The sequence below is a fragment of the Drosophila ananassae genome, chromosome XR (genome assembly GCF_017639315.1).
Source record: "Drosophila ananassae strain 14024-0371.13 chromosome XR, ASM1763931v2, whole genome shotgun sequence".
Lineage (NCBI taxonomy): Eukaryota > Metazoa > Arthropoda > Insecta > Diptera > Drosophilidae > Drosophila > Drosophila ananassae.
The window spans coordinates 2,724,532-2,743,903 of NC_057932.1; the positions used below are offsets into that span (position 1 = coordinate 2,724,532).

At 44.6% G+C, this 19,372-nt stretch overlaps 3 protein-coding genes across 3 annotated transcripts; all 3 read left to right on the forward strand.

Moving 5' to 3' along the window:
• The first annotated feature begins 268 nt into the window (after positions 1-268).
• On the forward strand, positions 269-1,733 carry LOC116656478. Its single transcript, XM_032456138.2, has 2 exons — positions 269-379; positions 431-1,733. The coding sequence occupies exon 2, from the start codon at positions 620-622 to the stop codon at positions 1,625-1,627; it is 1,008 nt and encodes a 335-aa protein (XP_032312029.2). The 5' UTR covers positions 269-379; positions 431-619; the 3' UTR covers positions 1,628-1,733.
• Positions 1,734-2,640: 907 nt separating this feature from the next.
• Positions 2,641-6,575, forward strand: LOC123257611. The gene is made up of 4 exons (XM_044717362.1): positions 2,641-4,231; positions 4,345-4,622; positions 4,658-5,084; positions 6,040-6,575. The coding sequence occupies exons 1-4, from the start codon at positions 2,641-2,643 to the stop codon at positions 6,573-6,575; spliced, it is 2,832 nt and encodes a 943-aa protein (XP_044573297.1).
• A 3,877-nt stretch (positions 6,576-10,452) lies between these two features.
• Positions 10,453-12,393, forward strand: LOC123257612. The gene has a single exon (XM_044717363.1). It carries the CDS (start codon positions 10,453-10,455, stop codon positions 12,391-12,393), a length of 1,941 nt encoding a protein of 646 aa, XP_044573298.1.
• Positions 12,394-19,372: the final 6,979 nt, after the last annotated feature.

Below are 19,372 nucleotides of genomic sequence, written 5' to 3' on the forward strand. Positions count from 1 at the left end.
TTAGATTAGGCTGATAGAAAGGAATAAAAAACCAAGTAATTTTTAAAATAGACATCAGCGCGCAGCGTGCAATAATAATTTAATTAGAGGTGGATAAACATCGACGATTTTAATTCATCGGTAACATCCAAATTTAATAAAGCAATATCGATGTTTTTCCGCCGATTACGATATATAAATACTTCCCGTCCAAGAAGATACACCACAAACTACTTTTTAACCTTTACCGTGTGTCGCGGATCGATTATCGATAGTTAGTATTTAAGTAGAATTTTGTTATTGTGCACTCGTGAAGAGGTTGGGCACACTAGGATAGAAAATAATGGCGCGTGTGGTGAATTTGTCGTTGTTGTGATAGAGTGTGGGAGGTTAAACTGCGGTAAGCTTTGTTATTTATTATTCTTTCTTACCCTAACATGTATCCCCATAGAATAAAACATAAGTTGTACGCATACACATTGGCTTGTGTTTTGGAAGCGGGTTGCCCCATCGCCGCCGTACATTTGTTTAAGGCATCTCCCACACGAGAGACGACAGAAGCTTTTATTCGCAGTCAGGCGACTGGCGACATTGTTTTGGAACAACACCCTGGTGAGAGGATCGATATTGCCTGGACGACATGATGCACCATTCGCCCAGAAGGAGTCCCCGACTGAACGAGGGACAGAATATCGCACCGCAAGTAGATGGCAGCGTTTTGGCCCCGCAACCGTCGCAAGCCGGCGGCCGAGGCAGTGAAGCCCCGGCGTCATCAGCGCAGCTGGCAGCACCTGGAGCCACCAGGAAACCGAAGGTGGCCGACCTGATGGATAGGATCGCCAAGTTGGAGAAGGAGTTGGAACGCGCTCGCAGCGCTAATATGGAACGCACTGGCCCCGTTATTTCGAGTGAGGTTGGGGTAGGTCAGCCGCCATTTGCAACCGGCCTGACCGTACCCAACGCAACAAGTGTTTATTATGCGGCGTCAGAGAGACCGCCACCCTGGAGCGGATCTCAAACGGTACCGTGTTCGCAGAACTGTACCACGAGGATTAATCAAGCATCGCCATTTTGCGCTACCGGCACTACTGTTCCAGCGCATGGTTTCAGGCTGCAGAATGAAGTGGCCGGCGGAACATCGGTACGTGCGCCTTCTCCTGGAGACGGTGCTTGGGCGACGAGCATTGGAGGAACTGCACGCTGGGCGCCACGAAAGCTTCCTGAACTGCCTACGTTCGGAGGGAAGCCAGAGGACTGGCCCATTTTCTACTGCGCGTTTACGGAGACGACGCAAGCGTATGATTGTACGGACTTGGAGAACAACCAAAGGCTACTGAAGGCGTTAAAGGACGACGCGCGTGAGACGGTGAAGTCTTTGTTGAATCTCTCCAGCAATGCGAATGCAGCGGTGGAGCAGCTGCGTTTCAGATACGGCCGACCGGAGCAACTAATACGCAGCCAGCTCAACAGCATTCGAGATGTGCCTGCAATTACGGAGCACAACCTGGGAAAGCTCGTCGCATTCGCCACCCATGTCAGCAACCTCAAGGCTTTCCTACAGTCAGCGAAGGCGGAGCAGCGCCTGGGTAACCCTATGCTGATGGAAGAACTTGTGGCCAAGCTCCCAATAAGCAAACGAGTGGACTGAGCAAGGCACGCTGCAACTATTCAGCCCTATCCGACGATTGTGGACTTCAGTTCGTGGTTGATGGAACTAGCCAACGTGGCCTGCGTGGTGGCGGACATCGATGTAAAGGAGCCAAGGCGTCGATTGCTTCATGCCAGCGTCGATCGAGAGCAGGACGAGCAACAGGAGAGCTGCCGCAGGAATTGTCCAATTTGTAAAGGCCTTGGACAACATGCAGTTCGGGACTGCCAACTATTTATTGCAGCCACACCTACAGAGAGGTGGAGACTCGCAAGAAGACATCGCCTATGCTTCGCCTATGCTATGATATGGCGTACAATAGATTGGTCAACATCGAGAAGAAAATAAAGCGAGATGGGCAGTTCGCCCAAGAGTATTCACGGATTGTCAATGATTATGTCGACAAGGGATACGCTCGGCGTCTGGAACGGAAGGAGATCGATTCGGAAAGCGATAGAACATGGTACTTGCCGCATTTTGGAGTGGAGAATCCCAACAAGCCAGGGAAGATCCGATTAGTATTCGACGCAGCGGCACGAGTTGGAGGAGTATCGCTGAATTCTGCGCTGAGCAAGGGCCTGCAACACTATAAGGCCTTGGCATCTATCCTCTTCCATTTTAGGGAAGGTGCCGTCGGAGTCTGCAGCGACATTAAGGAGATGTTTCACCAGGTGCTGATCCGACCCGAGGATAGATGTGCGCAACGATTTCTGTGGAGAGATGGGAATGTCCAACGGGACCCCGACGTCTACGAGATGTGCGTGATGACCTTTGGAGCAGCATGCTCACCGAGTGCGGCGCATCATGTGAAGACAGTGAATGCCAAGCGATTCCTGGATTCGGATCCCAGAGCAGTCAAAGCCATCGTCGACTACCACTACGTGGATGACTATGTGGACAGCTTTGCCACAGAGAGCGAAGCTATCGAAGTATCTAGCAGAGTGAAGAAGATACATGCAGAAGGCGGTTTTGAGCTTTGCAAGTTTTCGTCCAGCTCGCCTACAGTGGAGAGGATGCTTGGACCCAGTGATCACGCCCAGAGTATTGGATGGGGTGAGGCCGAGCAAAAGATTTTGGGAATGCGGTGGCAGCCAGCCACGGACGACTTCAGGTTTCGAGTGAAGTACCACAAAGTCGCCCCCGTCGTGTCCGATGGGAAGAGAATTGCCACAAAAAAGGAATTCTTGAGTATGGTCATGTCAACGTTTGACCCCTTGGGATTCCTGTGTTGTCTAATGATAACAGCGAAGTTGTTGTTGCGAGAGGTCTGGAGAAGGAAGATCTCATGGGATGAACCACTACCGGCTGAGATGTACAACGCCTTTATGGATTGGCAAAAAGAGATGGAGAAAGTGGAACGTTTTCGGTGCCCACGTCACTACTTTGGATCCGGGCTGGTGAAGACTGTCGAGATGCACGTATTTGTGGATGCGAGTCAGTCGGCATTCGCATCAGTGGTCTACTGGAGGATCACGTACGAGGACGGCGACGTGCAAGTGAGGTTCGTGTGCGCAAAGACGAAGTGTGCACCGATGCGAACGATGACGATTCCACGGTTGGAGCTGCAGGCAGCAGTTCTAGGAACGAGGTTGATGGACACAGTCAAACAGGACCATAGTGTGGCCATTGCAGAGACTGTGCTATGGACGGATTCGAAGACAGTGCTGCGTTGGATTGGCAGCACACACCGGCGCTACAAGCAGTTCGTAGGGAACAGAGTAGCCGAGATTCTGGAGTCGACGAAGGTGGCTCAATGGAGATGGCTACCATCCGCCGACAACGTGGCAGATGATGCAACTCGAGCGCAACGCAGCGTGGACCTAAGCGAGGAGTCACGCTGGTTAAGAGGACCGGCATTCCTGAGGAGACCAGCGGGCAGCTGGCCAGGAACTGCACCCACCGACGAAGCGGATGCAGTAGACGAAGAGGAGATGCCGGGTGAGTTCGTGCTTGTTGGCGCGAGTGACCCGTTTATATCGCTGGAGAGATTCTCAAGCTACAGGCGATTGCTGAGGACTACGGCCTGGGTCCTAAGGTTCATACGTCGATGCCGTGGACAACGAGACGAGCTGGAGAACTACGGCCTCAATGTAGCTGAGTGTGAAGCAGCTGAGGACTTGTTATTCCGTAGAGCACAACGTGAGGCATTCCCCGATGAGGTGCAGGCCGCAGAGAAGGACTTGGACGTTGCTAAAGGAAGCGACATATGTGGACTGGCGCCATACCTAGATGGCAATGGAATCCTGCGAGCGTATGGCAGGATCGATGCGGCGCTATGTATACCTTACAGCGCCAGGAGGCCAGTGATCCTCTCCCACCGGCATGGTCTCACGGAGATGATTGTGCGCGACGCCCATGTGAGGATGAAGCATCAAAACGTGGATGCTACGATGGCGGAGATCCGGACCAGGTTCTGGATTACGAGACTGCGGAGAGTGCTTCGTAATGTGATCTCGGGATGCAGCGAGTGTAAGCTGCACAGAGCACGGCCGATGCCGCCGATTATGGGACCCCTGCCAGATGATCGTTTGGACGCCTATGGCTGGCCGTTTAAGAGCACAGGCCTCGACTACTTTGGGCCGCTGCTCGGCACCAAGAGAAACGGTGGTTGGCCTTGTTTACCTGCCTGACGACCAGGGCGATTCATCTGGAACTGGCACATGACCTGTCGACTGATTCCTGCATACTTGCAATCAGGAATTTCATCTGCCGTCGAGGGCCTGTACATAGACTGCGCAGCGACAATGGCAGGAACTTCGTTGGAGCAGACAGAGAGGCCAAGAGATTTGCGGAGATCTTCGAACCCGAGAGGATCCAGTCGGAGCTGTCAAGCAAGGGAATTGAGTGGATCTTCAACTGCCCAGCGAACCCATCAGAGGGTGGAGTCTGGGAGCGAATGGTGCAGTGCGTGAAGAGGGTGCTACGCCACACAGTGAAGGAAGTGGCGCCGAAGGAGCACGTCCTGGAGAGTTTCCTGATAGAGGCGGAGAATGTCGTTAATTCTCGTCCGCTCACCCATTTGCCAGTGAGGACCAGGAAGCCCCTCTCACGCCCAACGATCTCCTCAAAGGAGCAGCTTGCCCACCGGATACCCCCGGCCTGGATGGAGGCATCGTCAAGGAAGGAGCTACGCGGAAGCAGTGGCGCGTGGCAAGGATGTTGAGAGACCGATTCTGGAGGAGGTGGGTCTTGGAGTACCTACCCACGCTGACACGGAGAGAGAAGTGGTGCCGCAGAGAGAAGCCAATTCAACGAGGAGACATTGTCTTCGTTTGCGATCCAGCCATTCCGCGTCGAGACTGGCGGAAACGCGTCGTGGAGGAGACCTTTGCTGGAACGGATGGTGAGGTCAGACGAGCCCGCGTTAGGATCATGGATGGAGATCGGACCCGCTGGATAATGCGCCCCGCTTCAAAGTTGGCGGCTTTGGATTTGAGTGAAGAAGTTCTTCACGGAGGTGGGCATGTCGCGGATCGATTATCGATAGTTAGTATTTAAGTAGAATTTTGTTATTGTGCACTCGTGAAGAGGTTGGGCACACTAGGATAGAAAATAATGGCGCGTGTGGTGAATTTGTCGTTGTTGTGATAGAGTGTGGGAGGTTAAACTGCGGTAAGCTTTGTTATTTATTATTCTTTCTTACCCTAAAATGTATCCCCATAGAATAAAACATAAGTTGTACGCATACACATTGGCTTGTGTTTTGGAAGCGGGTTGCCCCATAGCCGCCGTACATTTGTTTAAGGCATCTCCCACACGAGAGACGACACCGTGGATTTTAATACAGCGGTAAAACTTAAGTTGGATAACGCAAGATCATACATTGCGTTGCAATATCAACCCGATCCGTCGGATGAGAAAATAGATAAATGAATGTTGGGTTAACATGTGGTAATCAAGCTTACAAACTCATAAAAAATACCGTCTTCATCCGTTTTTGGTTGATAATTTTTAATAGGTAAAACCAAAATTATTAACGTGAATAGATTCACGTAACGTTGAGTAATTCTTTGTATACCCTTTGAATTTTATAATTTTGGCCAAAAGAGTGCAAATCAGTGAAGAAAATATCTCCGACCCTATATAGTATATATATTCTTGAACAGAATCACCTCCGGAGTCGATATAAGCATGACCGTCTGGTTGTCTGTCTGGCTATCGACTTGAAACTTTGCACACATCCTTCTATCGCGTGTTTAGTATTGGAGACTGGGCACACTTGATAGATACATATGGCGTGCTCGTAGTGAGTTTGTCGTGAAAAGCTATAGAGTGTGGAAGGTTTCCATATCACCGTATGTTGTAGGCAGCTCCCACCCGAGTGACGTCAGAAGCTTTTATTCGCAGTCAGATATCGAGAATTCGATATTGCGCGACTTGCACTAATGGCTTTGGGATTTGGCGGCCATTAGTTAGAGAGTTGCCGGAACACGCTGGAGTGTGGGACATCGACCAGAGTTACATTGGAATCGCAGTCAGACGACTAGCGATATTGGTGACTGGCGTTAGTGGCATTTGGCTCCCACTTGTATGGACGCCGCAACTGGATGGCAGCGCATTGGTCTCGCAACCAAGTGCAGGGGCGTCGAAAGATGGCGGCCGAGGCAGTGATGCCAAGTGTTTCTCGTGCGCCGTCAGGGAGACTGCCATGTTGGAGCAGATCTCAAACGGTACCGTGCACAGTTTCGCCGAGCTCTACCACGGCACCACGGTTCCAGCGCATGGTTTCGGGCTACTTAATAAGGTGGCCACCGAAACATCTGTACGAGCGCCATCTACTGGGGACGGTGCTTGGGCGATGACTGTTAGAGGAACCAAAAACTGGGCGCTACAAAAGCTTCCCGAGCTGCCTACGTTCGGAGGAAAGCCAGAGGATTGGCCCATCTTCTATTGCGAGTTTACGGAAACGACGCAAGCGTATAGTTGTACGGACTTGGAGAACAACTAAAGTTTACTGAAGGCGTTAAAGGATGACATGAGCAGGAAGAGCAACAGGAGAGCTGCCTCAGAAGTTTCCATATATGTGGAGGTCTTGGATAACATGCAGGTTGGAAGTGCCAACGGTTCATCGGAGTCGCACCTACAAAGAAGTGGAGGTTCGCCAGAAGAAATCACTTATGTTTTATGTGCTTGCGAAGCGTGCAAAACTCTGTATCCTGCGCTGTGTCAGGAGTGTAGCTATAGCTATAACAAACTGGTACTAATTTACGTAGACGATGTTAGGCTCTGTATACAATAAAAATTCTGTTCTGCCCAATGCAGATTTAAGTCTGATCACGATAATTTTCAAAAGTGGTGAGTAGTTAATGATGTAATACTTAATGTATTAAAATGCAAACTTATGCCTCTTCTAGTCCTTTCCAGGCTTTGGAATTTCTAAAAAATTAACTGAGGTTTATAATCTGGGTGTCCTATTAGACGTAAAATTTAAATTTTCCGCTCATATTTCCACAATATTTAAAAAAGCTATCTTGGTGTTCTTGGTCTTTGGTATTTAACAACGCATATTACTAAAAGCCTATTTATGTCTTTGGTCCATTCGATACTGGAGTACAGTTCATGCGTATGGTTTCCCTAATATAGAGTTCAACATGACCGTATTGAACCTGCGCAATAGAATGTTGCCGCCGTAATAGAATTTTGATTTAAATTTGAATTGTTTAGAATAAGCACACATATGTAAACTTATCGATAGGTTTAGTAACGGCCAAAAGAAGGCAAAGTGTCGCCCATCGCTCTATGTAAACTTATCGATAGGTTTAGTAACGGCCAAAAGAAGGCAAAGTGTCGCCCAGCGCTAGAAGAAAGAACAAGAGAAATACGGTGAAGTTAACGTGTGGATTAAAACACGAAGTTTTTTAGCTTTTCACATTTTTGTGGCACGCATATGGATTAATAAAGATTATTATTAAGAAATTGTGTGTTTGCTAAAGGAACGTGGGGCCACACGTCCCGGAGATAACATTTCTAAAAAACTTCGTTCTATAAAACCTCGATCTGAAAAAACTTCGTTACCTACGGATCAAAGCGTCGGATTCCAAGCAAATAACAGCTAGGTCGAGTTGATCACGTCGATTACAAGAACGAAAGGACTCTTGCGGATGAAGGCAGAGGTAAAGGCGTGGCTGCCCTAGAAAGAAAAGCTAGGTAAGCACGCAGATCGAACGAAAAGCACACGTATACATGCAGACGCGTCAGAACACGCACGCCGGTTAGAGTGGAGCATGAACATAGAAGTGTGCCAAATTTGTGAGAACAAGATCGAGACAGCGTCAGAAAATTGGGTTCAGTGTGACGTTTGCGGAAGGTGGTAGAGGACGACATTGAGAGCAAGGACTGGAGTTGCGATTTCTGCCTCGCGGGTTGCAGCCACATAGCACCGTACGTCAGTATGCAAAGATCACCAGTACCACCTTAAACACGCGAAGACGCAATGGCCACCCCCGAACCGCACGACAAAGCGCTAGCTGTCGATACGGCCGGCAGTGGAGAAAACACACACGCGTAGGAAGGAAATCCGGAAAGGACTAGGAACCAATTGCTTTTAAAGATGCTAGAGGAGAAAAGGCAATCGGAGGCAAAGTTTATAGAAGAAAAGTATAAACTTCTCATGCAGATGAATCCCACTGATGTACCGGAAGCCGGGACGAGCAGTCAAATAGCGGCCCGGCAAGCTATACCAAAAGATCTTCCAACATTCAGTGGAGATCCGGAGGAGTGGCCGTTATTTATCAGCACGTTTGAACACAGCACCACAGCAGCTGGATACACCAACGTGGAAAACATGCTACGTCTGCAAAAGTCGCTTAAAGGAAAGGCTCGAGAACTGATTAGGGATAAACTCCTACTTCCTAACCTAGTTAGATGTCATCAGCACTCTGAAGATGTTCTTCGGCAGACCAGAGCATATCCTAGAAAGAATGGTGCGAAGACTGGCACCACCCAAAGACAGATTGGAGGCGTTAATAGAGTACGCGCTAGCAGTTCGCAACGTCTGTGCGATTATGGAGGCATGCGATCTGAAGGCACATCTTAACAATCCAATGCTGGTTAAGGAGCTCGTAGATAAGCTTCCCAACCAACAAAAGCTAAACTGGGCAATGCAACCTCGCGATGATAGGATAGCAGCAGTTAAAGCATTCAGCGATTGGTTGTACAAGATCGCAGAGGCAGCATCTTCAGTAGTGGCGCCATCGTTTTACAAATCAGGCGCAGTTAACACTCACAACAGTCGCGCAACGCAAAGACAAGAGGCGGATGAGCCTGGACCATCCGAGGACAAGCACGATCGAACGCGAGCCAAACGGAAGCAGCTCAGCAGCAAGTTCAATCGGGGTGTGTGGCGTGTGGCGACATCAGTCACCGTCCACCACAATGTCAGGTGTTCTTGAACCTCGACACGCAGCACATCGGGGTGCGTGGCGTGCGGCGACATCAGTCACCGCCCACCACAATGTCAGGTGTTCTTGAACCTCGACACGCAGCACAGGTGGCAGATAATCACATCGAGTAAAGCAAGTTTCTGCTGCCTCAAAGTACATCGCAAAAGATGCCGAACCGGAAACTGTGGAGTTAACGGATGTACAAGGCGGCACCATGAGCTATTTCACACGGAACAAGGCAGTACACAAAATCTCGTGAGTATGCATCAAGACGACAACTACGGAAGTCAATTCTTTCGCATCATTGAAGAAAAGCTACGCAATGGCAGCAGGATGATCGAAATCTATGCATTCCTAGACGAAGGATCATCGGTGGCTTTAGTAGACGCATCTGTATTCCAAAGATTAGGAATACATGGCCAAGCTGCGCCAATGTGTTTACAGTGGACCGCAGAAACAACTCGATTTGAGAATGAATCCGTGAAAGCGTCAGTCCAAATCTCGGAAATCAATTCCGATAGATTTTATTGGCTGAACAACGTCCAGACCGTTCAGAACCTAGCACTGCCAAAACAGACAGTCGAGATGAAAGAACTACGTAGCAGATTCCAGCATCTGAGAGACTTACCGCTAGAGTCCTATTCTGCCCAGCCGATATTGCTAATCGGGTCGAATAATTGGAAGCTAGTAGTCCCTCGCAGGATCCGAGAAGGGAAATGGAACGAACCGATAGCATCGAAGTGTATGCTGACTTTTGGGATCAGTTGCGCACCATTCATCGCTCACTTCGTTCGAGATAAAAATGCAGAAGCCCATCAAGAAGATTTCCCATTGGCCTTAAACGCCATCCAAAAGGCGCACTACGTCGACGACTACATCGATAGCATGAGAAACGAACAGGAGGCCATCCAGACCACCAGACAAGTCATAGAGGTTCATCGACGAGGCGGATTCGAGATCCGCAACTGGTCATCAAATTAAAAAGAAGTCCTTAAGAGCTTGCAAAGTAATGGCAATGTTGGTAGCCAAGAACCTGTGGATTTTGTTCGACTGAAAAGATACTTGGTATGTCCTGGGACCCACATAAGGATGTGTTTAAGTTTCTCTGCAGATTTGCAAGGCTGAAACGCGACGTCCTGGCAGAAAACATAGTCCCGACCAAGCGAGAAGTTCTGCAAGTCCTTATGTCGATCTTCGATCCATTAGGATTCTTGTCGTGCCACACGATTGGGCTGAAAATACTTCTCCAGCGTATATGGCGGCTAAATATCGACTGGGATCAGGAGCTGCCCGAGAAGATTCTGGAAGACTGGCGCCTTTGAAAAGCTCTTTTAGAGCAAATCAGGATTTTCGAGGTGCCTAGATCCACGTCAAACGGAGCTTCACACATTCGTCGACACCAGCGAGTATGCGTATTCTGCTGTCTGCTACTTGCGTGTAGCAATGGATGCCAAAGTCGACGTCTCTTTGGTGATAGCGAAGTCGAAGGTGGCACCTTTAAAACCACTCTCGATTCCGCGTATGGAGCTGCAGGCAGCAGTTATGGGAGCACGCTTGACCCACAAGGTGATGAGCACGCGCAACCTGCTATTCGACAACGCCACATACTGGTCAGATTCAAAGACAGTACTGCAGTGGCTAACTATGGACCCCCGTAACTTTCATCAGTTCGTGATGCACAGAGTCGCCGAAATCCTGGAAACAACGCAAGTCGAGCAATTGCGGTGGGTACCCTCGAAGCTGAACGTAGCAGACGGAGCTACAAAGATCACCGACCAAACCCAGCAGAAGACGTGGATAATGGGCCCTGGGTTCCTAAAAGCTGAATCCAGCCATTGGCCAACATCGACAAAGCAGGAGAGCATCATCGATACTTCAGAAATACGGAAGCATGTGATGACAACGCGTGCGAGATCAGCGGTTATGTTCAATGCGCACCATTTCTCGAGCTGGCGGCGGTTGTATAGAGCAGTGGCGATAATATTCCTGTTCGTCGATCGGTTACGAGCGAAATGCGCCAAGCAAGACATGCCAACAGCCACGACGATGGACCATGTGAGAAAAGCGAAAATACTACTTTATAAGCAATCCCAAGCCATCGCCTTCGCCGAAGAGTTGAAAGTGCTATTCGTGGGAGCGACGCTGCACAAAGGAAACAGATTGGTCGGATTGAACGCATATGTAGACAACGATGGAGTACTGCGGACTAGAGGCAGACTGAACTCAATTGACATAGCTGAAGACGCAATTATACTAGCTCCAGGATGCCGGATAACTAACCTAATAGCGAGGAGCTTTTACGAGAAGTACCATCATCTTGCTCACGAGACTGCAATAAACGACATCAAGGCTTGGTTTAAAATCAGCCGCCTCCGAGTGTTGAATAAATCCGTGCGGAGTACATGCCAACGATGCAAGGTTGACAGTGCAGCTCCCAGACCACCCCAGATGGCACCGATTCCGAGAGCGAGAATAGGAAGCTTCCAGAGACCGTTTACCTACACAGGCGTCGATTATTTTGGCCCGTTATTGGTGAACGTCTGCAGGCGCAAGGAGAAGAGATGGGTAGCTCTGTTCACCTGCCTCACGTTGCGCACGGTGCCTTTCGAGATCGCCTATAGTCTTGACACAAGTTCATGCATCATGTGCCTCTCCAATTTTATGGCGCTTCGAGGGACTCCAAAGGAAATATTCTCAGACAATGGTACGAACTTCAGAGCCACGGAAAAAGTCGTGCGAGAAGAGCTGAAAAAGATCGAGCACGATAAGATCACCATTAGGTTCGATGGCATAAAATGGCGATTCAACCCATCAGGAGCACCACACATGGGTGGAGCATGGGAGAGACTTGCCCGTACAACAAAAGGAATTTTGAAAAACATTTGCCCAAATTACTCCTTCAACGACGAGGGCCTGAGAAACGCATTGATGGAAGCACAATTTATCATCAACTTGCGACTGCTCACGTTCGTAAGTCTGAGCACTGAGGATAACGCCGCTCTGACCCCGAACCACCTACTGTTGGGGTCAGCGAATGGATACAAGCCACTGCCAAAAGAAGGGATGAATCTGCAGCGTAGATGGATTGAGACTCAGCGCTTCGGGAACAGTTTTTGGCAGCGATGGATTAAAGAGTATGTGCCCGTATTAACCAGGCGCACCAAATGGTTCGAGAAGGTACCTCCCATAACCATTGGGAGCATCGTAGTCATCGTAGATGAGCTTCTACCCAGGAACTTGTGGTTAAAGGGACGAGTGATCGACACAATGATGGCCAAGGATGGGCAAGTTCGACGAGTGACTATAAAGACCCAGCACGGCGTTTTGGAAAGACCAGCAACGAAGATAGCGGTTTTGGACATCGGCTTGGAGGATGGTAACTGACCACGAACCGGGATCAATTACGGGGGAGGGAATGTTGCCGTTGTAATAGAATTTTGATTTAAATTTGAATTGTTTAGAATAAGCACACATATGTAAACTTATCGATAGGTTTAGTAACGGCCAAAAGAAGGCAAAGTGTCGCCCATCGCTAGAAGAAAGAACAAGAGAAATACGGTGAAGTTAACGTGTAGATTAAAACACGAAGTTTTTTAGCTTTTCACATTTTTGTGGCACGCATATGGATTAATAAAGATTATTATTAAGAAATTGTGTGTTTGCTAAAGGAACGTGGGGCCACACGTCCCGGAGATAACAAGAATTTCCTAATATTTTCTATTTTCTTAATTTTCTTCTCCTTAAAATCGAAAAACCTGTTGTTTTTTATTATATATATTTGCTAAATACTTTTTTTTTCTAAATACTTAATAAATTTTGTTACGAAAGCACAACAAACTCTTCCTTCTTATCGTTATATCCATTTATAAACACGAATCTATTCCCGCAATTCTAGGTTGGGCGGGAAGTGGGTAGTACGTATGCAGTGGGATCCGCGATGTATTTGGTTTTCACCATTCCGGGAAGTCTTCTTTTCCAATTCCAGCAAGATGCCTTTTGGTTTTTTCAATAAAGTGCAAAGACTTGCTTGTTATCGAAAATCGAAGCTTTTTTTTTAAGTATCTACGGTATTTGAGGGACATTATCGGTGACTGAGCTTTTCAAACAGATCCCATAGATATATCCGGAACATTGAAAAACTCCCGATAGTTACGCAGTTTCCTCGGCACAGCAAGTTGGTATCTCAGATTTATTCAGAAATTTTTCGAAATAAGAGTTCTGTTAATAGATTTCCTACAGAAGTGAAAAAGATTTCATAAACATAAGCAGGTGCTAACCAGTGCTGCCGTTTTAGCCCATCCGGACTTTCGAAATCACTTTTAAATCCATTGCGATGCCGGTAACGTGGGTATCGAGGTAGTATTATCCAAAAACTATGTAAACGGAGGGCAAAGACCCTTTGGCTCATTTTCTGCGTAGGTAAGAGAATCGCAGGTTAATTACAGGATCATAGGGAATGAGTCAGTCAGTTCACCATACATTGAACTCATGCCATTCACTATCTTAATCGATCATGCGACACTGAACTAGCTAATTTCATTTCAGAAAAAATGATTGCAACCATACTGGAACAACGTCCAGCAGCTAAAAGGCAAAGACAACGTGGTGGCAGATACGCTTTCACACACTACGAGTTGATTAATTATACTTTTAATTTTTCGTATTTATTTCTATCAGTTTGTTGTTTGAGCTTATTGATTTTTTTATGCAAAACTTTTTTTTTACAGCTGAAAAACTACCGTTTTTTTTTAAGGAAAAACGATTGTTCAACTTTGAAAGGTCGCCATTTTGTCGAATATGTTTTTTTTTTTAATATCCATCGATTAAGTACTAGATAAACTTTCAATAAATGTAAATCCGTTTTATTTTTTGATTTCAAACGATCCAGATTTCCACAGTCATGGGCACCGCGACCCGTGTTTTTCAGACGGACCTTACTTCGACGGGGCATAACTTTGAAACTGCTCAATATTTTAAACTTTTTTTTCAAATTTAAGTTAAAATGATGTACTTTCACATAATAAAGCGATATTTCAAAAGAATTCAATAGTTTACGAAAGAAAAATCCGGGAAAAAAGTCTATTTTTTTCCAACTGCGTATGCCCCCTTTAATTATTATTCTTTTCCAATACTAAATTAAATATTTGACATTTGATAATCCCTAGATAATCCCCATCCGTAATCCCTGCCAGAAATTTTACCTTACTTGGTATTAAAAATTTCTTATAAAAGACTGTTATTTTACTAATAACAAAACTACGAATAAGCAAATATTGATCTTTTCTCATATTTGTATCAAGAAAGAGTGATAAGACTTCAACAAGATTAAATTTTGTTGAGATGAATTGCATCAGCGTTATATAGTAGCAATAGATTCTTTGGTTTTTGACAGATCAGCAATTTTCAGACGCTTCTTTAAAATCTGCTTTGGGTCATCCACGGTCAGGATTTTTCGATGTTGATTGGGCGCATCTTTCATTTAACCAATCAGATTGATATTGGAGAATTGACGATTTCATGCGTTTGTAATTTACCCAAAACGTTACAATCCTTTTGCAAATGTATCCAATTCGCTTTGATACTTCAATCTTTGTCAACCATATAACCGATTTTAATAATATTTGCTTCTATACCTTCAATCAATTTTGTTCGCCTTTCAATGGCGCTACCCTACATTAAAAACATATAAACGTGAGAATACACACTTATAAGAAGAACCTATTAAAGTTTAAAGCAATGGAATAAACAAAAATTAAATCAAAACTATTAATAAATGAAAAACTATTAATAAAAACAAACTCAAAAGGCGAAGACAAAGCAACAGAACAACAATCACATGAGCGAAAACATATTTTTGTAGTGCAAAACTGACCCTCAAAAAATTAAAATGGTGTTAGAATTTTCACGATTTAAAGCGCATCTGCAAATTTCTGCAAAAAAAATTTACACATTTGTTACCTTAAGAGCCAGGCGAACACATTGGTATACAACTTAATTGTGGCATTTTGTGGCATCACAACTAAAACTTTAGCTAAACATAAAAAAGACGTTCAAAATATAGAAAAAAAACATGTATTTTTCAAATTAATATAACTAAATCAGTTCAACTTCAAAATCCATTACAAATATTTTAAATTTGGATACGTAATAAATGATCTGACCACTTTAAAGTTCGGTTTTGTTCTGAAAAATTCGCGATGCGAGCAAGATGCATTGTGAAAATGAACACATGCACTCAACTTGAATTCCATTTTTAGGAAGAACGGTTAATTTTCCAGACAAACCTAGTATGCCACAAAGAAGTTTGGACAATTTAGAAGCGATTATTTTACTTTTCCCCCTTTTTTGTTGTTATGACTTTTTTTATTTTTTTTAGGATACAAGTTCCGAATCCCGTTCAGATCGGTACAAAATCCTGACGTTCGGCTATTATTTGTTATAAAGAAAACGCAAAGTATCGCGATTCGGTTGTGTTAAGTGCCATTAAAAAACGATACAACTCACTCCTAAGGGAATTGTACCTAGTAGAGAATTAAATGATTAAATGATTAAAAGGGAACTAGCGCACAACATCGGCGAGTTAGATAACTTACCAGACATAGTGCGGACACTTAAGACCTTTCTGGGAACAAGATCAAATACTCATCTTGGAAGAAAAGCGTAGAAAGGGTTCTAAAAATGCATGACAATAAAAAGGGGCCCCCAAAATATTATCGCATAATATTAGCAATTAGGACCAAATCATTGGACAAGCAGATGCTGTCCTAGAATCCTATAAAACATTTATAGATTGGGGGGCAATATCAAAGTGTCTGACAGCACATTTTGCTAATAGGCGAGATCTGAAGACATTAGAATATCAGTTGTATGCACTGAACCAAGGCACCAACTTGAGCCAAGAATCCATTGATAGGTCAGAATTATATTTTTCAGAATAAACCATTCCTTGTTACCGTATTTTAAGGTAACTACGGGGAACGGAAAATTTCTAAAATTTTTTATCGACACGGTCTCAAACCAAAATTAAATTCAAGCGCAACTTGTGCCAAACCCAAAACCGAAGAGTAATACTATTACAATTAGCTCATTAGGAGCAAAAAAAGAAATAACACAACATACAAAAGTTAAACTTCCTAACATTTCCGACACCAAACTCAAATTCTTTCTATTAAATAAACTTAAGAACTATCATGGAATCTTAGGTAATGACACTATAAAAAACAAGAAAGGAAAGCTAACTTCGGGCGGAGCCGAAGTTGATATACCCTTGCAGTTCAGTCGCAGTCCGCTAGGTGGCGCCACGCATCTTATATTATTAGATATATAGAAGATCGTATATAGTCGGCCGATCCCTATAAAATTTGGCAAATCAGATTATTTTGTCCAAAATAGAATCTGTACCAAGTCACATCTTTATCACTTAAAACACCAAAGTTATGCCAATTCCGATCGTTGTATGACAGCTATAGGATATAGTCGGCCGATCCTTATGAAATTTTTTACATAAGATATGTTGGTCAAATATAACATGTGTGGAAAGTCCCAACCCTCTATCTTAAAAAAAACGAAGTTATGGCATTTCCGATCAATCAGTTATATGGCAGCTATAGGATATAGTCGACCGATCCCCGCCGTTCCGACTTATGTACTACCTGCAAGGAAAAGAAGGATGTGTGCAAAGTTTCAACTCGATAGCTCTAAAACTAATAGACTAGTTTGCGTAGAAACCGACAGACAGACGGACCGACGGACAGACGGACATGCTCATATCGACTCAGGAGGTGATCCTGATCAAGAATATATATACTTTATAGGGTCGGAGATGTCTCCTTCACTGCGTTGCACACTTTTGACCAAAATTATAATACCCTCTGCAAGGGTATAAAAACTGAGCGCAATAATAGACTTGGAAAACTTAGAATAACTAGAAAAAACTTTCTGATATTGGATAAGAATAGAAAAATTAAAATGCATCACCTAGCTGCAAAAGCTCTCAATAAGGTCGGCTCAACAGACGATCATATGACAGAAACTCAAAAAGAAATAATATGAGGTTTCACTTATACCCATAAAAACATATTCGCTGATCCCGTTTATAGCTCCAATCAAGAGATACTACAAGATGATTATGAGAGCCCCCCCGGTCACCCAATTATGCAAAAGTTTGAGTTTTCCAAAAAAAAAACGATCCGAATGAAGAACAAAAGTACAAGCTAGTTATTGATTATTGGAAATGAGGTCACAATATCCGATCGATACTTCAACCCCAAAATATGCGAAATAATCGCACAATTATAAAACACTTGATTTTTCTGGGATATGCGATTTCAGAAGAAGGAGTTAACACCAACATCGAAAAATCAAATCAATTAAAAACATCCCATTACCAAAAAGACTAAAGGCACTTCGATAATTTTGAATGATAAGTTATTATAGGAAATTTTTTAAAATTTGATAAATTATTATACCCTTGCAGAGGGTATTATAATTTTGGTCAAAAGTGGGTGTGGTCAAAAGTGTGCAACGCAGTGAAGGAGACATCTCCGACCCTATAAAGTATATATATTCTTGATCAGGATCACGTCCTAAGTCGATATGAGCATGTCCGTCTGTCCGTTTCTACGCAAACTAGTCTCTCAGTTTTAAAGCTATCGAGTTAAAACTTTGCACACACTCTTCTTTTCTTTGCAGGCAGTATATAAGTCCGAACGGCCGAAATCGGTCGACTATATTCTATAGCTGCCAAATAACTGCTTGATCGGAAATGCCGGACTGCGACTCAACTGCAAGAGTATATAAACTTCGGCCTCGCCCGATGTTAGCTTTCCTTTCTTGTTTATTTTTAATCTAGACTAGGAAGCTGGGGTGCATTTAAAAAATGTACGAACACAATTATCTCTTGGAATGTAACATTAGGGTACCAGACTTTACGAAGGAATTCTAACTAACAACAGACGCATCAAATTTCGCCGCAGGTTCCGTCTTCGAACAGATCCATTGACCAATAATATTCATATCCCGTAATTTTTTTTTTTTTTTTAGTTTTTTTTTGCGCGGTTCCCACTGCATACGTACAGCCAACCTCCCGTCCAACCGACCGAGCGACGCTGCCGCGTGACGTACAGCTCGAATCGCGGGAATAGATCCGAGATAGTTAAGCGAAAAGTAGGAGAAAGATATCACGAGGAAGAGTGTTGCACAGATAAGGCGGTTAATAAAAGCGATTTAAGATTGTTAGTAGAGCAAGGTGACAAGATGTGGTAGAGACCATTGTAGTCCGAACATAATACTCTGAACGGATCGTGTTGGGCATATGTCGAACTACAATGGCTGCGGAGTAGAGGACGAAAGTTTCTAGTCCTTCTACTAGGAAAGTTAAAATTTAAGCGTGTTAGTAAATGCTGGCTGTCTATATTTCCATGAATAAGATTGTATAAAAACATGACACCCAGCATCGTTCTACGGTTTGTTAATGATGGTAAGTTGATTAGTAAAAGTCTACTACGATAAGAGGGGAGGTAAAGATTTGCATCCCAATTAAGTCCCCTAAGAGCAAAAGTAAGGAAGTTTTTTTGTACAGATTCTTGGTGTACTCCATATTGAGGACTCCAGACACACGATCCATACTCAAGAATCGGACGGACCAGTGATGTATATAAAGTTTTAGTTACGTACGGATCATTAAATTCTTTTGACCATCTTTTAATAAAACCAAGCACACCCATAGCTTTATTAACCATGGTAGATATATGGTCGGTAAATTTAAGTTTCAAATCTAATAGGACATCTAGATCGTTAACCTGAGTTAATCGTTCTAAGGCGTTCCCATAGAGAAAGTACATAGCGTTGTGAGGACTAGCTCGGTAAAAAGACATGAGTTTACATTTCTTTTTGCGCGGTTCCCACTGCATACGTACAGCCCACCTCCCGTCCAACCGACCGAGGGACGCTGCCGCGTAACGTACGGCTCGAATCGCGGGAATAGATCCGAGATAGATAAGCGAGGATTTGGAGAAAGATATTACGAGGAAGAGTGTTGCACAGATAAGGCGGTTAATATAAGCGATTTAAGATTGTTAATAGGGCAAAGTGACAAGATGTGGTAGAGACCATTGTAGTCCGAACATAATACCCTGAACGGATCGTGTTGGGCATATGTCGAACTACAATGGCTGAGGAGTAGAGGACGAAAGTTCCTGGTCCTTCTACTAGGAATGTTAAAATTTAAGCGTGTTAGTAAATGCTGGCTGTCTATATTTCCATAAATAAGATTATATAAAAACATGACACCCAGCATCGTTCTACGATTTGTTAATGACGGTAAGTTGATTAGTAAAAGTCTACTACGATAAGAGGGGAGGTA

Excerpts from the sequence above, each read along its gene's own strand:
- LOC123257612 (XM_044717363.1), top strand. The coding sequence starts at position 10,453 with ATGGATGCCAAAGTCGACGTCTCTTTGGTGATAGCGAAGTCGAAGGTG.
- LOC123257611 (XM_044717362.1), top strand. The coding sequence starts at position 2,641 with ATGCTTGGACCCAGTGATCACGCCCAGAGTATTGGATGGGGTGAGGCC. Across the intron at positions 4,232-4,344 it reads GCTCGGCACCAAGAGAAACG|GGCCTGTACATAGACTGCGC; the intron begins GTGGTTGGCCTT and ends TCTGCCGTCGAG. Across the intron at positions 5,085-6,039 it reads TGAAGAAGTTCTTCACGGAG|TTAGAGAGTTGCCGGAACAC; the intron begins GTGGGCATGTCG and ends GGCGGCCATTAG.
- LOC116656478 (XM_032456138.2), top strand. The coding sequence starts at position 620 with ATGATGCACCATTCGCCCAGAAGGAGTCCCCGACTGAACGAGGGACAG.